Here is a 23,081-nt window from a genome sequence, read left to right as displayed (position 1 = left end):
ATTGTACTGCTTGTGATTCTTAGAAATAATTTCATTATTTTAATTTTAAAGGAGTGGAACCTGTCTTAGTTCTGGGTTGATGTTGTCAGTAGTAATGAGACAGAATGTTCTCTCTAGTTGCTTATATTGTTATAGTTGCTAATAGTTCCTTTCTTATTTTCAGGTATTAATTCCTGTGCATCGTCCCCCTGTAGCCACCTCTGCTTACTTTCTTCATCTGGACCACTTTTTTTTTCCTGTGCTTGTCCTTCAGGATGGATCCTTTCTCCTGATAACAGGAACTGCATGAGAGGTAGGGCAGTAATAATGAGATGATAAAAAATCCTGATGTAGTCAAATCCCTCCCTCTCCCAGGAGAAAAACATACGGCTGTGTGCTGCTGCTCATGACGTGTTTGGGCCACTGCAGACAGAGTTCATTTAGGACACATGGAGTATACTTGGCCTAAAGGTTTGGAGACAGCTTTGAGAAAGACCTGAATCAGAGATTCAGATTCTTCATTTGGGGAAAATGGGTGAAATTAATTTTCTTACAAGCACTTTAAAGAAGCCGTACTTAAAAATTTCCCACCACATGGAATGTTGGAGTGTTGGAACACATATTAAAGGAGCTTAATATCAGTTAAAAATGAAAGCATACTGTGGCAGATTCTTGTGTTCATTTTAAGTATTCAGCTTGGAAACAGGGGTTGTAATTGTAAGAATGTCAGGATGCAGGACTGGAAGGGACTTCCTTGGTCACTGAAGTTTGTTTCTTTATTGCCCTTGACTGTGCATCACACATTGCTTTCCATCAGTCAAGCTCCAGTTTTAGATTAATCTGGGTTCTTGCCCCTAAAATTCACTGAACCTCACAATTTTGATATTTGGAAGCCTAATTTTCTGTTCAAAAATAGTCTTTCCCCATTTTATGCCCATTTCTGATGCTGTTTTTATCCTTTACAATAAGTAGCACAAGTAGTTCTCCTTTAGCACTGTAGGTTTTGTTTTATATATATTTGAAGTGACTGTCACATTCTTTCTCAGCCTGTATTTTGCTAAGAAGTAATTAGTGACCTTTTGGTTTCCTCTAATCAAGCAAGATGTTCTTCCTGTTACTTATCACTCTATTCAGCCTATCTGAGCTAACGCATTTTGAAATTCAGATCAAAATTTCTTGTCTTCAGGTTTTTACCTCTCCAGTGTAAAAAAGTAGTTTGCCAAAAGCAGGTCTTGGAAACACAGGCTAAAATTATACGTGATTCCATTTGATGCAGCTGTAACAGAACTAACCTTTGCAAACAAAACTGCATATCAAAAAGTGCCACTGAATTTTCTTTGGGTAGTCCACAGATCTCAGTGATTTGTGAAAGTCATTTAGCCAGTTTATTTAAAAAGAAGTTGGAAAAATTCAAATTAGTGGTAGGCAATTTGTGACTAGAAATTTGACCGCATTGCTTTTGTCAGGTGAAGCATTGATTAACTTTTCCATCAATTATATGGATTTTAAGTGTGCTTTGGTGCCTCTCTATATAGGAAGATTCAGATCACTGAAATTTAATTGGAATTATCTTTAGGATAAGCTAGCACTAGAAATCTGTCAGTCAAAAGATTCTTTTCTTTTAAAACTATCTAAATGTCAAAGGCCAGAATGTTCTTTTCCTGCTTGATACTTAGCAATGTGCTTTTTAAAGGGCTGTATTGCATTCACATTTTTCTTAGTCAGCAGCAAGAGAATTACCAATTTATGTAATCTGAAATGAAGTGTGAATTTATTTAATCTATTACAAAAAAGAGGGATTCTTTTAGAAATCTTCATTTGTTTGATTATATGCAGGCTTATAGAGGGATCATGATGAAAGAAACGGAACGTGCCAGTGAGGAAGCAGATGTACATGTAGAGTTTGATCCTGTTCTGCCACTGACTTGAGCTATTGACATTTCTTATCTCTATTTTTCACATGTTGCAAATTTCCCTGTGTCTCTGTCTGCTTAGGTACAACTGTGGCCCTTTTATTGACATAAATGTTCTGTAAGAGAGAAACAGCAATATCTTTCTGTGCAGGACAATTCTTTTAAACGATATAGGTGTTTAGTTTGTTTTTTTCTTTTCCTATCTAGATTTAATTTATACAGTTAACACAGTATGTAGGAAATATCTATAGATTTGGGTAATTAAAAAAAAAATTCTTGCTGAAGATCTGTACACCAGAATGTGTTATAAAAAATATACTGACTCTTTTAATTGTAAAGTATTTTAATAATTGCTAATGATTAATGTCCCTGCCAGTGGCAGAAAGGTTGGAACTAGATGATCTTTAAGGTCCCTTCCAACCCTGGCTGTTTGATGATTAGATGATCACACATAAATAGGCATTTATCATTTCTTTTCTAATACTTACTGTTATCCCTGCTGTCACTGTTTACTTTAATAGGCCAGCACAATCTTTGAGAAGAAAGATTAAACTGAGCTGCATGCATTTGATTGCCCAGTGTCTCTACAAACAGTGTTATTGCTGGTCTCTGCTTACTTAGTTTGCATATTAATTACTACCAACTTCATTGATTCTAGGGTTGCATCATTTTTAGCTTTATATAAGATGAAGAAAACTTGCCTTTAGACTTATTTTATTTTAAGCCACATTTCAGTTTGGTATAAAAGATGGAAATGTAGCAAGCTGGCTTGGAAACTATGGAATTTGTGCATATTAAAATACTGTATTAACATGGCGCATGTGCATATTTAATGTAACAATACATTAATATTATTTGGACTGTAATTTTTTGTGTAAATTGTATTAAGTTTAGGAATTGCAGAAGTTATATTAATGCCAATCTGATTAAGCTACACAGCTTTTTATATCTCTATAGCTCAGCAAATTTGCTCTATTTTCCATTATAAGAATGAGGAATAATCAGATTTTATAGATCTGCATAGGTGTAAAACTTGAAGCAGTAAGTTAAATTTGACAAATACTTCTTGCAGCCAGAGAGATGCATGGAGAATAATTTTTGAGAAGTGCAGTGATGCTGTGTTTTGTTGTTTTTCTGTCAAAATTTTTACTGCAAAATTTATATAAATGTATTAAGCAGCCAGTAAATAAAATCAAAACCGAACCAACCAACCAAGTCTTTGATCTATTATAAAAGAGGAAATGGGTTACTGCTACAGCAGGCCAGTTCCCTGTTAAGTGGTGACTTGTGCCTATGAATTTGCTCTCCAGAGACCAAAGCACAAGGAAGAGGGGTGTCTGTGTTCAGGGGATTCTCTTCCCCTGGTCCCTAGCAGATGAGAAATGCAGTTTTTGACTCTCACCATGCAGCTCTCTGATGCATTTTCTCAGGTCACCTGACGAGTTGCCCTTTGTTAATAAGATTTAAGCATAAGGGTACAAGTTTACCTATAAGTAAGTATGCCATAAGGGAGTATGTCTGTTCCCTTACGGAAAATACAAGAAAACACTTCTGCAGTTATATTTAATAATAATGATCAGCAGTTGCCACAGTGGCATTGTTCCATGCTTGTGAGTCCTGCATAATAGGCATTAGAACCCATCATGGGAAGGTCCTGCAGAATCCTCAGAGCTTTGTCTGGCTGGTTCCCCTTCTCAGAGATTTGAAACAGCATCTTAGCACTGCATGAGTATCCTTCTTTTGTCTGGCAGTGAGTGACCCTGCCTTATTCCTTCTGCTCAGAATTTGCATTGTAGTTGCACAGTGCTGAAACTTAAAACGTTACAGCAATTTCAATAACTGATAACCTCCTTCCTAGTGAGGGAGCAAATCTCTATGTAAGTGGTTTCAAAACATCACTGCTAATATTGAACTATTCTCAGCATCAGGGAACTTTTGGGTGGGAAGGGGAAAGCATATCATAATGCCTTTTTCTTGACCAGAAGCAACTCTGAATTACTCTTTGTTTTCACAGTTGAACACCCTTTCCTTATTGCTGTAAGAGATAATATAATTTACGGAATTTCTCTGAACCCTGAGGAGAAGACAAATGATGCTATGGTTCCCATAGCAGGAGTTCAAAATGGTGTTGATGTTGACTTTGATGACTCTGAACAGATGATTTATTGGGTTGAAAATCCAGTAAGTTAGTATTTGTGTTCAAAATGTGCACTAAATTAAGACCTTTTTTATTTTCAAAAAGTGTTGAAGTGTTTTGCACTGAAATATGTTAGCGTTCCTGGTAAGAATTTTGATAAATAGAAAGGAATGAAATGGAGGGGGTTTTTTTGTTGTTTTGGTGTAGTGTTTGTAAACAAGTAAAAAAGCTTCATCTCTTTTGTAAAGTAGCTCTTATTTTCATCAGCAGAGCAGCTAATTAATGTTTTTTCTGACTCAGAGACATGAACAGGAAACACTAGAGAGCCCTGACAGACCCACACTCTCAGCCCCACTGTGCTGTAGTCCACTCTCTCTCCTCTCTTGACTTAGGAGTCAGTTCTGCAAACACAGCCAAGACACTTCTCCATGGGAGCAGTGCATTTGACACAGTGACTCTTAACATTAGAATGAGTGTATGTGCATTTAGTCTGAGCACTTGGTGAAGTAACATCAGAGAGAGGCATCGTTTCCTTTAAATAGAAAACGGTTGCAAACTCACAAGAATTTCCAGGTAGCACATATGAGGCTTATAGATTGAAAAATGAGTTTGAACTAATCTTTAATAGTTGATTGATTATAATTGTTTGACTAATTGGTTTTATTGCTGGTCATGAACTAAGAAATTATGTGTGTTCCATAAGGCTAACTGGTCACTTAAAAACAAAAAACAAACAACCCCATAATTTGTGTGGATGGACACTTCAAACAAAAAAAAAATCTGTGGTAGTCTGTGAGACAGGTGTGATAAGGAACTACTGATTCTGCAATATATCTTCACTCTTGGAAGCTTAAAACCAGTTCTTTATGTCAAGAACAGCAGTAATTAAATCTTGGAGAAGTATGATGGTGGATAAGGAGATTTCTGTAATTATGTTTTAACAGAAAAAATTCACACAAACTTGTTTTTTTCATCCACACATGATTTTTTCTTTTTTTCCCCAACCTGCTTTCTTTACATTTTGGAGCTCTGAAGTAAATACAATTTTAAAAATAACTCATTTTAAAGTGTATTCTATGCAACTCATAAAGAAATTGCAATTTGTTTAATTATTTGTTCTTTTAAAGTTAGAATGTTTAGTTCAATGAAGTATTTAAATAGACCTATATAAGCAAACCTTTGCCCAAGAAAATACTTAAATACTTGGAAATGTTTCATCTTCCCTGCAGTCCAAAAAAATATTCTTGACTGCTGTCAGGCAGCAGATACAGCTGACATATACAATAGTGTAGGAGATCAAGGGTTGATGATACATGCATTTAACAGTAAGTTAAATCCTGGCAAGTGAAATGGCAGGTGCCCTTGCAGGCGAGTGTTGGGTGTTGGCTCTGCTTTAGGTGGGTCTTGACAAAGCCTGACAAACGTGTACCTCTGGGCTGTGCCCCCCAGCTGTATCCCTGACCTGCAGGCCTCAGGCTTCTGTTGCTCCCAAAGAGCTGAGACACCTTGAGACACCTGTGTCAGTCATGGATCACCCTCTGATAAAAAAGATATTTCTCTAGTTTCTGTGCTTCATTTTTTATTCCTGGTTCTGCTCTGTCTCTGCCTCTGCCATTTCCCTGCTTGAACTGGACTAACGTTAGAAAAGGTTGCAGTATAAAAGAAGTGGAATAGTAGAATGTAGTTGGAATAGAGAATGTTTTTTGCTCTTAACAGTTTTTAAACTTTCGTTATTTTTTTTTCCAAGGGTGAAATTCACAGAGTGAGGTCAGATGGAGCCAACAGGACAGTTTTTGCTCCAGCAGCTGTTATTGGTACTCCTCTTGGTCTGGCACTAGATTGGATATCTGCAAACCTGTATTACAGTAACCCAGGGACACAGTCAATTGAGGTAATTATTTAAGAGGGACAGTTGCAAAAGAAGAGCCTGGATTTTTCACCGTTATGTATTCAGGTTGAAATTAGTAATATTTATTTAGTGAAAAACTTAAATTAGTTTTATTTTAAAGTGCAATCTGACTGTAGAAAAATACTTCACAAACTTGAACAGAAACTTAAATTTGAACATTGGTAAAAAGATTGAAAGTGGTATATTCTTATTTGTGCATAGATCTATCCTGCAAACTTTATTTATGTATAAATCTCTCTTTTTGTTTTCTCCCAACAACTCCTTAGGCTTCTAGTGTTTAACATACAACATCTCTGATGTCTAGAGTTACTATTGTTACTATCCTTACTTCAAATCATTGATCCCAATGCAATGCCTCTCATAATAAAGGAATGCTGCCATTGAATGCAGTAAGATCCATTCCCAAATGCTTTGATAACATGATATGTAGCTTCTGGAGACAAGCAGTCTCATGGTATGTGAAGGATAAAATTGTCATTCAGAGTAGGGAAATGGAGGAGACATAACATAAAAATACAGTAATGACTGTGAATAAGCCCAGTCATTGTTGTTCTTGTTCCAAAATATAAATGTCTACTATTAAATTAAAAGGCAGCTTATTTGAGCAAATGAAATGGGATGCTTTCTAAATCAGAATTTCATCAAGCCATTCAGGCCTTGAAGATATTATGGAAACCGAGAGATTAACTGTTGTTGTACCTGGGTTCATTCCTTGTTATTATAGACAGGTTCTGAGCTGCAAGCAGCTCCTTCAAGGGGTACATGTTAGAAAAGGGAGATGGTTAGAGTACAGAGCAATGTGCTTTTTCTTCCTGGAATTTGAGAAAGTCTTCTGCAATTTCAACTCCATGTTAATTTAGGCTTCATTCCTGTAATTTGAAAATGTACCATAAGTTCTATATTGCATAGTCTGATAAGTTCAATGTTTGCATAGGTCCTGAAGCTGCATGGTGACATAATGTACAGGAAAACACTGATTACCAATGATGGCACCTCTCTGGGAGCTGGCACACCGATTGGTTTGGCAGTTGATCCAGCAAGAGGGTAAATTTCCAAAACTGCTGTTGTATTTGCTCATGAGTGTATTCTTCGTATTTTTCTTGATTTTTAGGGTTTTCAGATTTCATCCTGGATTTGACATGGTTTTGTTTGTTTCATATTTGTGCAGAATTTAGTTACTCTTTTAAGCTGTAAAAAATAAGTGCATAGCTTCCTAAATTATTACAGATGTTCATCTTCCTTAATTTACAATATGCTTGTATAGTACCATTTTTTAATCAAAAATTATCTCAGAATATTATGATTGTGAAAAACTCCCTGAAAAATGGGAACCCAGAATAAAGAGAACTCCAAAGTCTTTCTGTAAAATATCCTGTGATCTCTGACTTCAGCCTAGTAGAAAGATATATTACATGGGAAAAATGTCACATGTGAAAAAGCATAGTGCTAAATATAATTTTTCTTCTTGCTCCCCAAAAGAACAAATTGCCTCTTTTCTGTTTCATCTAGATTTTTTCGGACTCTAGTTTTAATTGAAAATTGAAACCAAACTCACTCGGAAATGTTGCAGTCATCTGTAAAACAGAATTATTATTCTCCTCCTTTTTTGTTATAATACTCTGCATTTATCTGCTCATGGTATCATGGGACAATATAGGCGAGGTTATGGATTTCTAAAAATTATTTAGGAGGCATTCCTCTCTTTCAAGAGAACCATGTGTTTCTCTTTGTTGAGAGAACAACCATTCTTCTCTTTCTCAATAAGCTCTTTTTCATTGTGGTTTGATTCAGCATGAGCTCTGTTCAGCATGTTCTGAAGTATTTGATTGCCAGGGGAATTTGATTTAAGCATGTGCTCAAGCGACTCTGGTCCAGTGATTTCTCTCGCCAGTTTTCTAACAGAGCTGATAATGTCTGTTACAGGAAGTTGTACTGGACAGACCAGGGCACTGACAGTGGAGTCCCAGCAAAGATTGCCAGTGCAAACATGGATGGCTCAGGCATACAAACCCTCTTCACTGGCAACCTGGACCATGTAGAGTTTCTTACCATTGACATTAAGGAACAAAAGTTGTACTGGGCTGTCACAAGCACAGGAATGGTAGGAGATATTTCTTTAATAATTGCTTCTTTACCTGTCTCTGCATCTGTGGTTCACATGAGTGACTCAGCTACATAATTTTTCTCTTATAAATGGGAGTTTGCAGGACCAAGCAAAATCTGGATAGCTGTTGTTATTAAATACCATCAAAAATATAAGATCAGAAATCATATACTGTCTGCTTTTTCTTCTTACCTTGTACGTGAAGATTTCATGCACAAGAGAGATTTTAGTATCATGCATTGCATTTTAGTTTTATATTATAACACTGAACTGTTGCTATAAGAAATGTAATCCTAATCTTTAAAATGATTTCTTAGATTGAGAGAGGCAATGTGGATGGTACAAATCGTGTGACTCTGGTGGTTCATCTTTCTCATCCCTGGGGAGTTGCTGTGTACGGTACATTTCTGTACTATACTGATCGAGATTATGAAGTAATTGAACGAGTTGACAAGACCACTGGTGCAAACAAAGTAGTACTGAGAGATAATGTCCCAAGACTGAAGAGCCTACGTGTGTATTACAGAGACAGTGAGTATTTACTAGAGAGGTGTTTCAACTTGCAAAAACTCAAACCTTCCTTAGACACAGAATGTTTGCTCTTTCAAAGGAAATGCTATGATTTGGTTTCAGGAAAAGTGTCAGAAGAATTTTGCCTGGTTTTGGTAAAGATATGCTCCAGGATCTAGTTAAGACATCTATTGGCTCATGTAGTTTTACTAAAGTAGTATTGACTAAGACATTTTGTTACTTTATCTTCAAATTTGTTTGATCTGATTGTTGGCCCCATTGATCTTAGATGACGAGAGTCCAGTAACCCCATTGCTAACACATCAGTGCTAAAATGTATTATGACTAGGATCTTTATTTTTATCAGGTAATTGTTAATACTATACAAGTGTATGAATTTGGGTGTATATCCTTGGGTGTTTGTGGTGATACAGTTGAGATTTTTGTTTTGTCATGTTTGTCTTGTCTTTTGCAGATTCTGCCGGTTCCTCAAATGGCTGCAGTAATAATATTGGAGTTTGCCAGCAGCTTTGCTTGCCTGTACCTGGTGGATTATTCTCCTGTGCCTGTGCTACTGGCTTTCAGCTAAATCCTGATAACAGAACCTGTTCCCCATACAATTCATTTGTAGTTGTTTCTATGCTCTCTGCTATTAAAGGATTTAGTTTAGAGACATCAGATCACTCTGAAGCCATGGTACCACTTGCGGGAAGAGGTATGTGAATAATATAATCTTGTCATGCCTAGTATTTTGGCATTTCTTTCTAGCATAGTACATATTTTAAATAAGTTAGTTTATATAAAATATCAGTAATTGATACTTTCAAAATATTTCAGGACGAAATGCACTTCATGTGGATGTTCACATGCCTTCTGGTTTCATTTACTGGTGTGACTTCAGTAGCACAGTTTCTTCTCAGAATGCAATACGTAAAATTAAACCTGATGGTTCTTATTTTAGAAATGTTATTACAAATGGAATAGGACGAAATGGGATCCGTGGCATTGCAATTGACTGGGTAGCAGGTAAGCACAACTGAATTTAGGAGAATGTTAATCTTTACTTATTATAAAATTTTTAGGCTAACATAAGTAGATTCTAATGGAACTATTTTGAATGGAAGTACTGTGGTTCTAACTTGTGGTTTAATTGACTGATACTAAAATAAGAGGAAGTAATGAATGGCTCTTACATTTAAATATATGTGTAAAGGTGAACATTTATCAGAGAAGATGTATAGAGCCTTTTCTCTCCTGATGCCTTATTATTTGTCTTAGGCCTCTCCTCCTCTCTGTACATTTGTACAGAGCTGTGTACTACCATTGTGAAAGTACGTACCAGAGAAGAATGCACAAAACCTGTCTCATGACATTGTAAATAAGAATGGACTTTTCATCTACCCTCAGTTTGCTGTGTACACATATTATAAGTTATAATGAAAATTTTTAAAAAAGCAGAAGAAATATTTTGTCTTTGAACTGTAATTTCCACATGTGCACTTCCTTTTCCTATTTAAACATATTAGACATTAATTCATATAGTAACTCTTCAGAAAGTATTAATCAACAATTGCCATTAATACTTTAGGTTTTATATATATATATATACACACACACACTGTATATATGTTTTGCAGAAATTCTTCAGTTGATTGATAGGCTTGTTGGGATGAGTTTTAGGATAATCATCTGCTGTAAACACTTAATGTAGTTCCTGTATACAGTTTTGTGCCATAACATGGCTTTCCTAGTTGCGTGTTTTAAAAGGCAACTGTACTACTGATACCTATGGCAATCCATGAGGTTTCAGATATTAATTGATTACTGTCAGTTTAGCTGTCTTCTTTCTAATTCATCAGATTGTAGGCAAATACCTTATGCTTCCAACTAACATTTATGATGGCTATTACTTTGTAGTTTTGCATTTTAGCAACTTATGTTTCTTAGGTATTGATGCTAATATTAACTTTCTCTTTTGCTTTTCTGATTTGTTTTGTTTTTTTATATACAGGAAATCTTTATTTTACAAACGCATTCCTGACAGAGACTTTTATAGAAGTTTTGCGTTTAAACACAACTTATCGCCGTGTCCTTCTGAAGACTACCATAGACATGCCAAGGCACATAGTAGTCGACCCAAAAAACAGATATCTCTTCTGGGCAGACTATGGACAAAATCCTAAGATTGAACGTGCATTTCTTGATTGCACCAACAGAACAGTTCTTGTGTCTGAGGGCATTGTCACACCTCGTGGGTTGGCCATAGATCACAGCAATGGCTATATTTACTGGGTGGATGATTCCTTAGATATGATTGCAAGAATTCAGCCTGATGGTGGTGATGTTGAAATTGTACGTTATGGCAGTCGCTATCCAACCCCATATGGTATCACTATCTTTGGGAATTCTATGATCTGGGTGGATCGAAACCTGAAAAAAGTCTTCCGAGCCAGCAAGCAGCCAGGCAATACTGATCAGCCAACAGTAATAAGAGATAACATTAATTGGCTAAGGGATGTTACAATTTACGACAGCAATTTCCAGTTGCGTTCACCCCTTGATGTCAACAACAATCCTTGTTTGGACAACAATGGAGGTTGTTCTCACCTCTGTTTTGCCCTCCCTGACATTCAGACACCAAAATGTGGTTGTGCCTTTGGAACACTAGGCAGTGATGGCAAGAGATGTTCCATTTCAACAGATGATTACCTGATTTTTGCTCTTGAGAATGCCCTCAGAAGTATCCACCTAGATCCTGAAAATCACAGTCCTCCCTTCCGCACAGTCAATGTGTTGAGAACTGCTGTGGCCCTGGATTTTGACAGCATAAACAACCGAATATATTTTACACAAAGTTATCCTTCAGGAACAGGAAGAATCAGTTATGTTAGTATTTACTCAGGAATTGGCTCTCCAACTGTAGTTGCATCTGGTAAGTGTACTGAAATATGGTATGAAGTGATTAGATACTTAAAAAAATGACCTGCAGCACCTACCTCTATCTCAACTGGCATTTTTATGCTAAAGGTCAAGGTCAACCACTTAGTTAAGATGTCTAATAAAATGCTCTTTTTTCTCCTTCATTTTTTCCTTTTCTGAGATTCTTATTTCATCTTGATTCCAATGAAATGTAAATATAAAACTGGATAGATATTATTCTGTAAATAAAATGATACATAATAAATTAAAATTGTATGTAATAAATTAATATAATGGAGTGAGGGAGGATTCCTGTTACTTGAAGAATAGCAACCAGAACTTAAATATATGTGAAAGAAAAGTCTTTGCAATATATAGTATACTGCCTGATTCCCAAGTATTACTACTCCAGGTTTTTAAATGGTCAGATTTGCACTGGTACCAGTGGCATTTCAAAGAAGTCTTTGGTGTAGCCATATTACAATAGATGAAGAGTGCTGCAGTATCTCAGGAAATCATGCTGAGCTGGTGTGTGTTTGCTTGCATGTACCTAAGACCTGGGGACTCCAGATGGCATAGCCTTTGACTGGATCAACAACAGAGTTTACTACAGTGACTACCTCAATCAGACCATCAGCTCGATGGCTGTGGATGGATCAAACCGCACCGTGATTGCCCGGGTGCCGCGGCCGAGAGCCATTGTATTAGATCCCTGCAGAGGGTATGTGTTGCATTTTCTTTTGACTACAGGTGAAACTACAATTTAGACCTCAACAAAGACTGCCAGACACTTCTTATAACCCTCTCACCCTTCCCTTGAATGCTTCAGAAGAATTCTTGTTTCAGTATCAAAACATTTCCTGAGAGGATGGGGTCATTACAGTATGATACTGTGCTTTTAATTTCATTACCAGTTATACTGTGTTATAATTAAGAAGGATAAAAAAGAGATTAACTGACTTTACTAGCTTCACATAGGAGCTGGAAAAAGTTTTCTGACGTTCACTGCAGCGGACCCCAGTGATCCCTCTAGAAAACTCCCTTGTCCATGTGAGCCAAAATAGAGGAAGAAGATCTTTTCCTGTAGTTTTGCAGTGCACACTTCAGTGAGGGACACCAGGGTGGAAATACCACCAAAAGCAGAGTTTCTGAGTTTTGTTTTATGAAAATATAATCACGTTATTGGCAGGTATATGTACTGGACTGACTGGAGTTCAAATGCAAAGATTGAGCGAGCTACACTTGGAGGAAACTTCCGAACACCTATTGTAAGCACAAACTTGGTATGGCCAAATGGACTTACCCTGGACTATGAAGAACAGCAGCTGTACTGGGCTGATGCAAATCTGTATGTAATGGTAACACACTTGTTGGTTTACATTTGTTTAATATCTTAATAGCTCTATTTATTTTTTCCTCATTTCTTAGCTGGTTTTCAGCATTTCTGTTGAATTTGGTACTTGACATTATAGAATGTTAGGAGTTACTTAATAGCAATGCAATGTCAAGTTTTAATATTGATGTGAAACTACTGTACAGTAAGAAGTTATATTATGTCCCAGTGTAGATTTTGTTCTCTGCTTTATGCTTTTGTACCAGCTGTCAGGTTGTTTGTCTTACATGCAATTCAGGACTTTCGTAAGTGTCTTCTCCAACAAATGCAATTTGTACAGTACACATTTTACAGAATTCATTGCTCATGGTTAATGTCTCTCATCTGTGGAATTTGACCTGATATTGTTGTTGCCTAAGAGACAGGGCTCTAGCCTTCAATTTATGGCACAGAATTTCTTCCATCAGCAGGAAAGTTTTAAAAAATGGTTTCGTTTTCTAAACATGCAAATTCACCCATGGTCTTGGAGAAACTACTGCAGCAATCAGACCATCCCCCTCTGATTTCTTCAGCACAGAAGTTATTTTTCAGACTTCTTTGTTTTATCAAAAGAGTGTTCTCTGTAATATAATAAAACCGTTCCCTGTGTCTCTATAGAATCTTCTGGGAAGGAGGTGGCTCTTTGGATTTATCTGCATACAGGAAGCCAAGGCACTTGTAATGGGATGTCTATATTAAGAGGAATACAGGATGTCAAATATTTGAAACATGACCTTTTCTGTTTCAAACTCTAGTTAATGGAGGTGGGGGAGCATAGCAGCACCCAAGATATTGGTGAACACTACGAAATGCTGGATGTCAGTTGCCGGACTAATTAGGGCATGGTTTTATACATAAGTTAAAAGACTTCTTTCTTTTAAGATGTAATAATTTCTTTGCTATTGTAGGCAGAAGATTGAGAGATGCACCCTCACTGGTACAAATCGTGAGGTAATTGTTAGCACTGCTCTGCATCCATTTGCAATGACAGTGTTTGATCAGCACATATATTGGACAGACTGGAACACTCGAAGCATTTATAGAGCTAATAAGTATGATGGTTCAGATCAGATTGTAATGATCACAAATCTTCCACAAAGACCAATGGATATTCATGTCTGGGCAAAAAGTAAGCAGCAACAGTGTATGAACCCTTGCAACCAGTTCAATGGCGGCTGCAGTCACATCTGTGCACCAGGTAAGCTGTTATGCTTGATGACTGTAAGCTATTACTGTTTCCTGTATTAGAGTTTAGATTATAACCATTCTAGTCACATGGGGACAGCTGAAATATTTCTTAGTGTTCACAAATTTTTAATGTCTATTTTATTTATAAATGCAATCAAAATGATTGCCATTTAAGATCATGGTATTTCACCAACACACCTAGGAGCTGTGTCTGAGGATCCTCACAAATAAAAGTTATGGGTTTCTCCAACTCAAACCAAAGCATTGTTTTCTGGGATTTAAACTTTCCTTGGATAAGACATTGAGTGCTGCAGCATATGCTTACCTTAAGAGTATATACTCTTACTGTATACTAATTGGATGTTTCCTACAAGGCATTTTAAAAAAGTATGGTTGCTATTTCTCTATTACATAAGCGTTACAGAGCTGTTTCATGTGTTGTAGATTTTTTGAAGTTATGATCTTTGACTTTGAAAAAGTCATTCAGTGCCTGTTTTCATTTGTAGCATCTTAAATACCATTAAAAATCTGTCTTGTCTGAAAACAGCTCAAACTTCTCATTAATTTTGAGAAAAGCAGTTTGTCTATTGTAAGAAATTTGAACGCCTGTTTTGATATTGAGTGATAAAGTCTCAGTGGATGGATATAGCTGTGATATTTGAAAGTATCACATGCCATCTTGCTGCCACTAAAAAGGTATTTGGACAACAAACAAGTACTAAGATACTCCAAATTCTGATCTCAGTTCCTCTAAGAAACTCTGAAATAACTTCTGTGGTTTTTAATGGGTTTGCATATGCTTAACTGAGATAAAAGTCTGACTAAGTCACAATGCTACTACCTAGGTAAATACATCAAACAGGAATGATGGGAATTTCTTTGTCTTTTCCTGTGTGTTCTATGAACACTTTAATGGAACCCTGTAATAAAACTTCAGTGTTAAATTAGTTTCCTTTTTTGTGTGTCCTATTTTTTTTTTTAAACTGACAAATATAAATGTAGGTCCAGCTGGTGCAGAATGTCAGTGCCCCTCTGAAGGTCGCTGGTATTTAGCCAATAACAACAAGCACTGTATCGTGGATAACGGTACCAGGTGTGATACTGGTTTCTTCACGTGCCTTAATGGACATTGTATCTCTGAGCGGTGGAAATGCGACAATGACAATGATTGTGGTGATGGCAGTGATGAGTTGGAAAGTGTGTGTGGTAAGCATTTAAAATAATTGCTTTAGAAAGTGTACTCTGTGTTGTCTGTTCTGTAGTCTCTGTCACTTTCATGGCTTTGTGATCATGGATCTTATGGCTGTAGTTTGGAAACAATAATCCCTCCCTTGCTCACAGATTTGAGGTCTGAATGACTAGTGGTTCGCTTTAGAATCCAGAAGCACTGTAGTATTGAATTTTTGTCATGTATAGCCTATTTCTAATTTTTTAATTCAAGTATGTATTTTACTTTTCATGCAGTCCGTTTTGCAGCTGTGTTTGCCCTGGCAGGTAAAACTATTGTGATTTTACTTGTTACTTTGTCAGAGAACTTAGATTATATTTTATTCACATTTTTTGGTTTTTTTTCTTTTTAATTTTCTGCAGCTTTCCATACTTGTCAACCAACAGCTTTCACCTGCGGCAACGGGCGATGTGTACCCTATCATTACCGCTGCGATCACTACAATGACTGCGGAGATAACAGTGATGAGCTTGGCTGCCTGTTCCGAACCTGTGACTCCCACACTGAGTTCACTTGCAATAATGGAAGGTGTATATCCCTTCAGTATGTCTGCAATGGAGTAAACAACTGTTACGACAATGGCACGTCCGATGAGAGGAATTGTCGTAAGTTCCACCTTAGTACCTAGTGCCTCTTTGAGTCTGACTCTCTAGACAAAGGGAGAGGGAAATATGGTTTTATTTGAAGAAATCTGACAAAATCAGCAAAAAGGACAAAAGTTTTTTACATTTACATCACAGGTACCATTTAGTGTTATTTGAAACAAATAGAGTTGCTAAATCGTGTTCTGGAACACCCTAAGATATTAGATATTAAATGTTACTCTAAGTAGTCTTCCTTGAAGCAACAAATGCTCATGCAGTATGTAGTGTTAATTCTTGTGAGTAATCCCATGGATTTCAAAAAGATTATTTCAGATAAATTGGATTCAGGGTTTATATTTTTGCAGGATTAGCCTGGAATTTGACAATGGCTTTTTACTTTGTGTCATGCTATATTAATTATACTACATTTAATAATCTGCAGTGTATATTGTTATCCCATAACAGCACAGTTTAAAATTATATGCCTTATGAAAGTTATCAGTTATGTTTGTTTTCTTTTAGATGTAAACTGTGATTAGTTCTATATTGGCAGCTTTGCAGTTCATGAAAATAACAGCATAACAGCATTTAAAATAGCTCTAAAGCACTTTTGCCTTTTTCCTCCCTCCCTAAAGCGGAGCGTACGTGCCAGTCTGGTTATACAAAATGTCAAAGCACAAATATTTGCATTCCTCGAACGTATTTGTGTGATGGTGATAATGACTGTGGGGATATGAGTGATGAGAGTCCTACTCACTGTGGTAAGTTAAGAGCGTTGAGGGCCTTTGTTACTTTTCTGATACTTCTGTAATTTATTCCACTTTTTTCTTTTAATATACCTTCAACTGTTCTCAAAACGTCTACTTTTGTAATACTGAAGTTATATATGCATGGTACTGTTAGCTCCTGATTATCTAAATAATGCTTTTATCTAATAAAAAAGATGATACATTTTTACAGAGTTTTAATACAGCATTTGAGGATCGTTCCTTTTACTTATTTTGGTCTGTATTTTTTATTGCTTTACAAGGTGTTTGTCACTTAAGTATTATAGAAAGCTGTATTTTTCCATAATTTTAACATTATTTTTCCTTCTAAATGAATGAATTTATCTCTGGACTCAAGTTTCTTTTAGCTCATTCATGTGGTTGTGTATGCTTCAGCATACGATTTGTTGTTCATTGTAGCTTCCAGTTAGGATATGGAAGTGCCTAGTTTTCAATCGGCCTTAATTACAAACCAGATTAACTTTGCTAGGACATTATTATTAGGTAGAAGTTAGGTAGTACTTTTCCCATATAAAATATTATGGATCAATTTATAAAACATGATGGATATTTTCAGGTTGTGATTTAGTTTTAGTATTGCCTAAGTAGATTATTTTTGCTTTCACTATTTTTTCTAGAGGTACATGCTTTGAATTAACTATGCCCCAGTTTTATTAAAATGTGAGTTCGTTTTTTGTAGCCAGAATGTGGCCACTTTTATCTATGGACACCAATGTGTCAAGAATATGTAGCTATAGTGAGCCCTTTTCTGCTCACCAAAGGTGTGCTTTGTCCTTTCTACTGTTTGCGTCCCTGCTGAATTACTTAAATTGAGAAGTCGTGAGGGGCAAGGAGTAGGGAGAGAGAGAATGAGAGATGAAAGAAACACCAAGATGTTAATGAGCAATAGTTAACTGCCTTTGATTTCCATCATTAAAGGCACAGAGCAAGTTAAAAGGCTAGACTGAATCCTTCTGGTACTTTGAAACCATCAGAGGGTACAGGAAAGTATTGGTAGCTACTGAAGAAATTGTCAAAACCCTCTAGACATGCCAGGATCAAGGGGCTCTGCTGAAGTGCAGAGAGTACTCTCAGCATGCTGAGCTGGAACTACTCAGTGTTATGGTTTGTTCTTCACTGCCAATAAGAAAAGATTCCTACCAGCAAGTGAAGAAAAACTTGATAGGAGGAAAATTCTCTACCATGAGATATTACTTCCTTAATGCACATTTTGATTTCCTGTAAAGGACTGAGTCTGTTATGCATGGTTTGAGCACTGGAGAAATGAGTATACTGAAATGTGGTCATTTTCCTGTGCAGAAAACTGAAGTAGAAATGTAGAACATACATACAATTGCTGCAGGCAATCCAATTTCCAGGGCAAATTTTGTCTACTTACTAGCTGATACATATGACCAGGGAGAAGATCATGCCCATTTTTTTGCATACAAATATCAAGCTAGTTTGTACATATAACTCTTTCCAGAGGGGCTGAGAAAAGACATCCTTCTTAGCATAGTTTTTTCTCTTTCATTTTTGGGGACTGTAATATTTTTTGCATAGCATGGACACAAAAGCAACTTTAAACAAGTTGGAAAGGTAGCAGAAAAAAAAAAAAAATCATGCTTTGTTTTTTTTTCTTCCAGTCTCTCTGACTTGCACAAATAGTGAGTTTCGTTGTACATCGGGACGTTGTATTCCTGCTCATTGGTACTGTGATCAAGGAATAGACTGTGCTGATGGGTCTGATGAACCTGCCTCTTGTGGTAAGTTGCACTCAGAAGATACAACATGGTGGGTTATGGCAAATTGGTAGTTTGTCTTGTAGGCAGAAGCTTTGATCCAGACTAGGTGGAAAATAAACATCTTCTGGGTTTTATGCAGTGTCTCTAATCTGAATCACTGAGTAATTTGAGTTTTAAATACGTAAAGCTGTGTATTGAATATGAAGGCTTTAGTTGCAACAACTGATTGATTATAATGTGATTACTCTTAATGTATAACCTCCTATCTCTATAATACTACGATGGTAGTGAATCAAATGGCAAAAAAGAGCAAGTGTTTTGGTATTGCTTTGCATGTAAAAGCAGATGTCATGCTGTACAGAAAGTGTGCATGCAGTATTACATTTGGGGAAAAAGGGAATGTGGGATGCAGAGGGGAACAGTGTTGGCACAGTATGTGGGTATCATAGTATTACAGTAAACAAATCCTGTATGTACAATAGAAACTAATGGGAATAAGCGGAGGAGTAGGGTAGGAGTTGAAAAAAAGGACAGTGATCTCCAGGGAAGAAGAGAAGGAGCTAACTGAAGTCACTGACAATTGATATTATAACATAGCTTTATTCTCACTGTAAAAATAAGAATAACATAAGGCAAGATTCTTCTATGGTTTCAGCAGGGCTGGTAGCTCACTTTGCACATGGTTGGAGATGCACCTTTAGATTAAGAAAATGTTTTGCATATTATGCATTAACTATTTTACAATTAAGCTTTGATTTTACAATTAACTGTCATAAGCTTCTTCCTGAAGTACAGTCCTCAGTAGATTTCATGGCAGTGCAGGTTAGTTTAACAAGCACAGTGGTTGTGTTCATTTTTAAGTGCCCCAAATGCGGACTTGTTCGAGCGACCAGTTCAGATGTGATGATGGCAGATGTATCCCAGCAACGTGGATCTGTGATGGTGATAATGACTGTGGGGATATGAGTGATGAGGATCAAAGACATAATTGTGGTAGGTGGTTAATGCAAGTAGATGCACTGCACTTTTTCCTGCAGGCATTTTTTAGAAAACAAGCAACCCCCAAACTCTCACCCACTGCCAATTTTTCTACCCTATTGTCATGGGTTATCACAGTTTGGTTTTTAGTTAAGGAAAGATGAACATTAAGCATGAAGTACAATCTTCCTCTACCTTCATTTTTATGATATTGAATCGAAATTGAATATTTTACTGGCAAAAAACCCCAACAAAATATTGTTCTGATTCTGCAATTATTCTTCTTTGAGTTGTTGAGTTGAAATGGAGATATAATTAACCTGGGTCATATGTATGATCTGGCTAGGAGAGCAGCTTCAGTGGATATGCTCCCTGGTGATCATGCACTGTGTCTTGTGCATGTTAATAACCACATGTTTGTGGCTTAATATCTTTAAAAACTAGTGAACAAAATAAGCATATCTGTTCAGAAGGAGGACAAAGGGAAGGACGTTCACCAAGCCTGGTCCTGCTTCTTGATACTTTTGAGAACAGTTGGTTATACTTATAATCCTTGCCCTTATTAACTATAATATTGCTACCTCTGCTTGCTCCCTGGAGCACAGAATACGTTGAACAAAACAGGGAATAGAGGCTGCTCAGCTCCCAGAAAATCTGGCTGTAAAAGCTTATTTGAGAATCCAGTGAGATGCAGATATCTGCACATGTTAGCTTTGCATAAGGAATGCTTTGGCTCTCAGCCAGCCACGTACATGAGAAGGTACAGTGGTATCTTATCTCTGTGTGTGCAGCAGGGCATGGCTCTATGGCGGATTCTGGGTGGATATCCAGGCTCTTTGTGTAGGTGGCTGAGGAGGGTGTCACATACACAGAGTATAGCTTGGTTAGTGAATGTGCTTTTCCTTCAGCAAACCGCAACTGCACAGCAGCAGAGTTCACTTGTGCCAACAATCGACCCCCGCTCAGGAGGTGCATTCCTCGGGCATGGGTCTGTGATGGGGATGCTGACTGCAGTGATGCTCTTGATGAACACCAGAACTGCACACGAAGATCTTGCACAGAAAATGAGTTTACCTGTAGTAATGGCCTGTGCATCCGTAACACATACAGGTTTGTAACTACCCTGGCAGCTGTAGAAATTCTCAAAATTGCTTATTGTGAAGGAGTTAATTCAACCTTTTTTCACACCATTTAGTTGTAATTAGATCTGCATATTGTAATGAAATTATTGGTCTGATCTGCATTTGTGCATTAGCTTTGACTTGAAAATGCTCTAGAATTTTCTGTTAATATTCCCATTGCTCACCGTTAGGATTTAATCCTTCTTATTGTCACTAGTAACATCTGCTGGAGTGATTCTGTCCAGCCTGTAATGCACATAAGGAATATTAGTAGGACTCACAAGATCAGACTGTATCATATGAACCCAGTTTCTGAAAGTCTCTTCTATTGGAGCCAAATATTGACCTTCTTTGGAAATTGGGAGAGTGTATCTATCCATCTGCCCTGGAGACAGTGATTGCCTTCTTATATTTGAAGAGAGTGTTCATTCTTCTTCAGGTGTGATAGGCGGAATGACTGTGGTGACAGCAGTGATGAAAGAGGATGCATCTATGAACCGTGTCAACAGCACCAGTTTACCTGTCAGAACGGGCGCTGCATTTCCAAAGCCTACATCTGTGATGGGGATAATGACTGTGGTGATGAATCTGATGAGCTGGAACATCTCTGTACTACACCAGAAGCCACCTGCTCTCCTCATCATTTTAAATGTGACAATGGAAACTGCATTGAGCTGGTTAAAGTCTGCAATCGGTTGGATGATTGCTTAGATAACAGTGATGAAAAAGGATGTGGTATGTATAGATTTATTTGTACTGTCTAATTTAAAAATCTTAGGCACCTTTGAAAAAATACACTCCTAAGATGATTCCTTTATTCCAATCATATTCCATGGCTGTTCATCAGAAATTAAAATTATAACAAATGGATTTTTAAGATTATTTTGCTTTAATTAAGTCATATTTATTAGGTGCTGTTTTAACTGACTTTGATGATAAGCTAGTGATATAAACAAAATGTATTTCATACATTGTGATGCATTGCCCTTGTATTTCCAAAATATGACATAATCCATACTTTGCACTGGGTGTCGTGACAGATTTCAGAGGTGGTGGAATAATTTTATATTAGATTATGTTGTTTTCTTTTTTCCTTTATTACAGCAGCCACATCCACATTCAGCACTTTCAGAGGGTAGCCAGGAGAGAGAGTGGAGTGCATTGGAAAGTGACTTCACCATTACTTTGCTAGCTGGCTCCTTCAATAGAACTCCTTTCCTTCCCCAGGTGTAAATGAATGCAGTGACCCTTCGATCAGTGGATGTGATCATGACTGTACAGACACACAGACAAGTTTCTACTGTTCTTGTCATCCCGGATACAAACTTATGTCTGATAAACGGACTTGTGATGATATTGATGAGTGCAATGAAACTCCATCAGTATGTAGCCAGATTTGTGAGAACACAGCTGGCTCCTACATCTGTAAGTGTGCCCCAGGCTATATCCGGGAGCCTGATGGAAAAAGTTGCCGGCAAAATAGTAATATCTCCCCATACCTTATTTTTAGCAACCGTTACTATCTGAGAAATCTCACAGCAGATGGCCAGTCTTACTCTCTCATTTTGCAAGGACTGAGAAATGTGGTGGCACTGGACTTTGACAGGGTGGAAAAGAGGTTATACTGGATTGATGTGGGGAGGAATGTCATTGAACGAATGTTCCTAAATGGAACAAATAAGGAGGCAGTGATAAGTGATGATGTACCCAACGGGGAAGGTATCGCTGTTGACTGGGTTGGCAGGTAAGAAAATACATTTTTTGTCTTTCTGGGCTACTGAAGAAATGATGTGTGAAGGAGTTTATCCTAGGGGTTTTACCCCACTGCATATGAAATACCTGATGAATACTAAAATAGTTTGGGTTGTGGATAGAGTGTTATACAACTGCTCTGAAATTGTTTATCAGCATCTAATACATTACACGGAAATTACTCTCATATGTAGTATACTGAGGTTCTGTCAGACTTGGTCTCTCATCAGTCGTTTGCTAGCGTATATTGGGATTGGCATGCAGGTTTCATTCTGCATAAACAAAATATTGTAACAGGTAACTAGATCCTGGTGAAGTAAGTAATAGTAAGCCTTAGTGAAATTTACCTCCTGTACCAGTGTGAAGAGCATGTGTCTTTTGCTCTTGAAAAATGCCCCTTTAACTGACACACTCAAACAACATGAGCCACATGATTTTCTGTCAGGACGCCATCATATGGGTGACGTAATTGGAAGACACATCTCATTATGGTAAATTTTTAATTGCCTGCCATGTTTCTAAAAGTAGTCTGATTTACTGCCATGCAACCTATGTCATTATATGATGGCCACTCTGACAGGGGTCTTGCTGTGTTTCATCTTGCTTTCCAAATGCAGTAATATAAGTATGAAAAGTTTAAATAACATGGATTATACTGTAAACCAGTAAGAATTGTTCAAAAAGTCACTTTTGGAACTTATATGAGTTTTTATATGAATATGCCCATATAATAGGGGTTTTTTTAAGCCACTTTTTCTCTAAACGTAATGATAATTGATGTTGCCAGCGGCGCCAAATACTTTGCGATTCATGGAGAGGTGATGAAGCAAAAGGCAAATTTTAGCTGAAGTGGTCCTACTGCTTCATTTCTAAAA

The 23,081-nt window shown here is 37.1% G+C and overlaps 1 protein-coding gene across 1 annotated transcript in view; it reads left to right on the top strand.

The window, feature by feature from the left end:
- The window catches only part of LRP2 (LDL receptor related protein 2), a 119,858-nt gene that overhangs the window by 65,133 nt on the left and 31,644 nt on the right, over positions 1-23,081 (top strand). Inside the window, exons 31-50 of the mRNA XM_040069821.1 lie at positions 164-292; positions 3,907-4,073; positions 5,777-5,920; positions 6,873-6,982; positions 7,862-8,039; positions 8,360-8,573; positions 9,028-9,267; positions 9,390-9,578; positions 10,564-11,484; positions 12,027-12,192; positions 12,661-12,819; positions 13,752-14,041; positions 15,034-15,237; positions 15,622-15,864; positions 16,479-16,604; positions 18,257-18,376; positions 19,217-19,348; positions 20,242-20,443; positions 20,894-21,189; positions 21,682-22,198. Of these exons, the coding sequence (XP_039925755.1) occupies positions 164-292; positions 3,907-4,073; positions 5,777-5,920; positions 6,873-6,982; positions 7,862-8,039; positions 8,360-8,573; positions 9,028-9,267; positions 9,390-9,578; positions 10,564-11,484; positions 12,027-12,192; positions 12,661-12,819; positions 13,752-14,041; positions 15,034-15,237; positions 15,622-15,864; positions 16,479-16,604; positions 18,257-18,376; positions 19,217-19,348; positions 20,242-20,443; positions 20,894-21,189; positions 21,682-22,198 (4,747 nt within the window). The remainder of the gene's footprint in view (positions 1-163; positions 293-3,906; positions 4,074-5,776; positions 5,921-6,872; positions 6,983-7,861; positions 8,040-8,359; positions 8,574-9,027; positions 9,268-9,389; positions 9,579-10,563; positions 11,485-12,026; positions 12,193-12,660; positions 12,820-13,751; positions 14,042-15,033; positions 15,238-15,621; positions 15,865-16,478; positions 16,605-18,256; positions 18,377-19,216; positions 19,349-20,241; positions 20,444-20,893; positions 21,190-21,681; positions 22,199-23,081) is intronic.

Source organism: Hirundo rustica, chromosome 7, assembly GCF_015227805.2.
Source record: "Hirundo rustica isolate bHirRus1 chromosome 7, bHirRus1.pri.v3, whole genome shotgun sequence".
NCBI classification, from domain to species: Eukaryota; Metazoa; Chordata; class Aves; order Passeriformes; family Hirundinidae; genus Hirundo; species Hirundo rustica.
The sequence above is the reverse complement of the archived record's forward strand: the minus strand, read 5'-3'. Positions and strand labels throughout refer to the sequence as shown.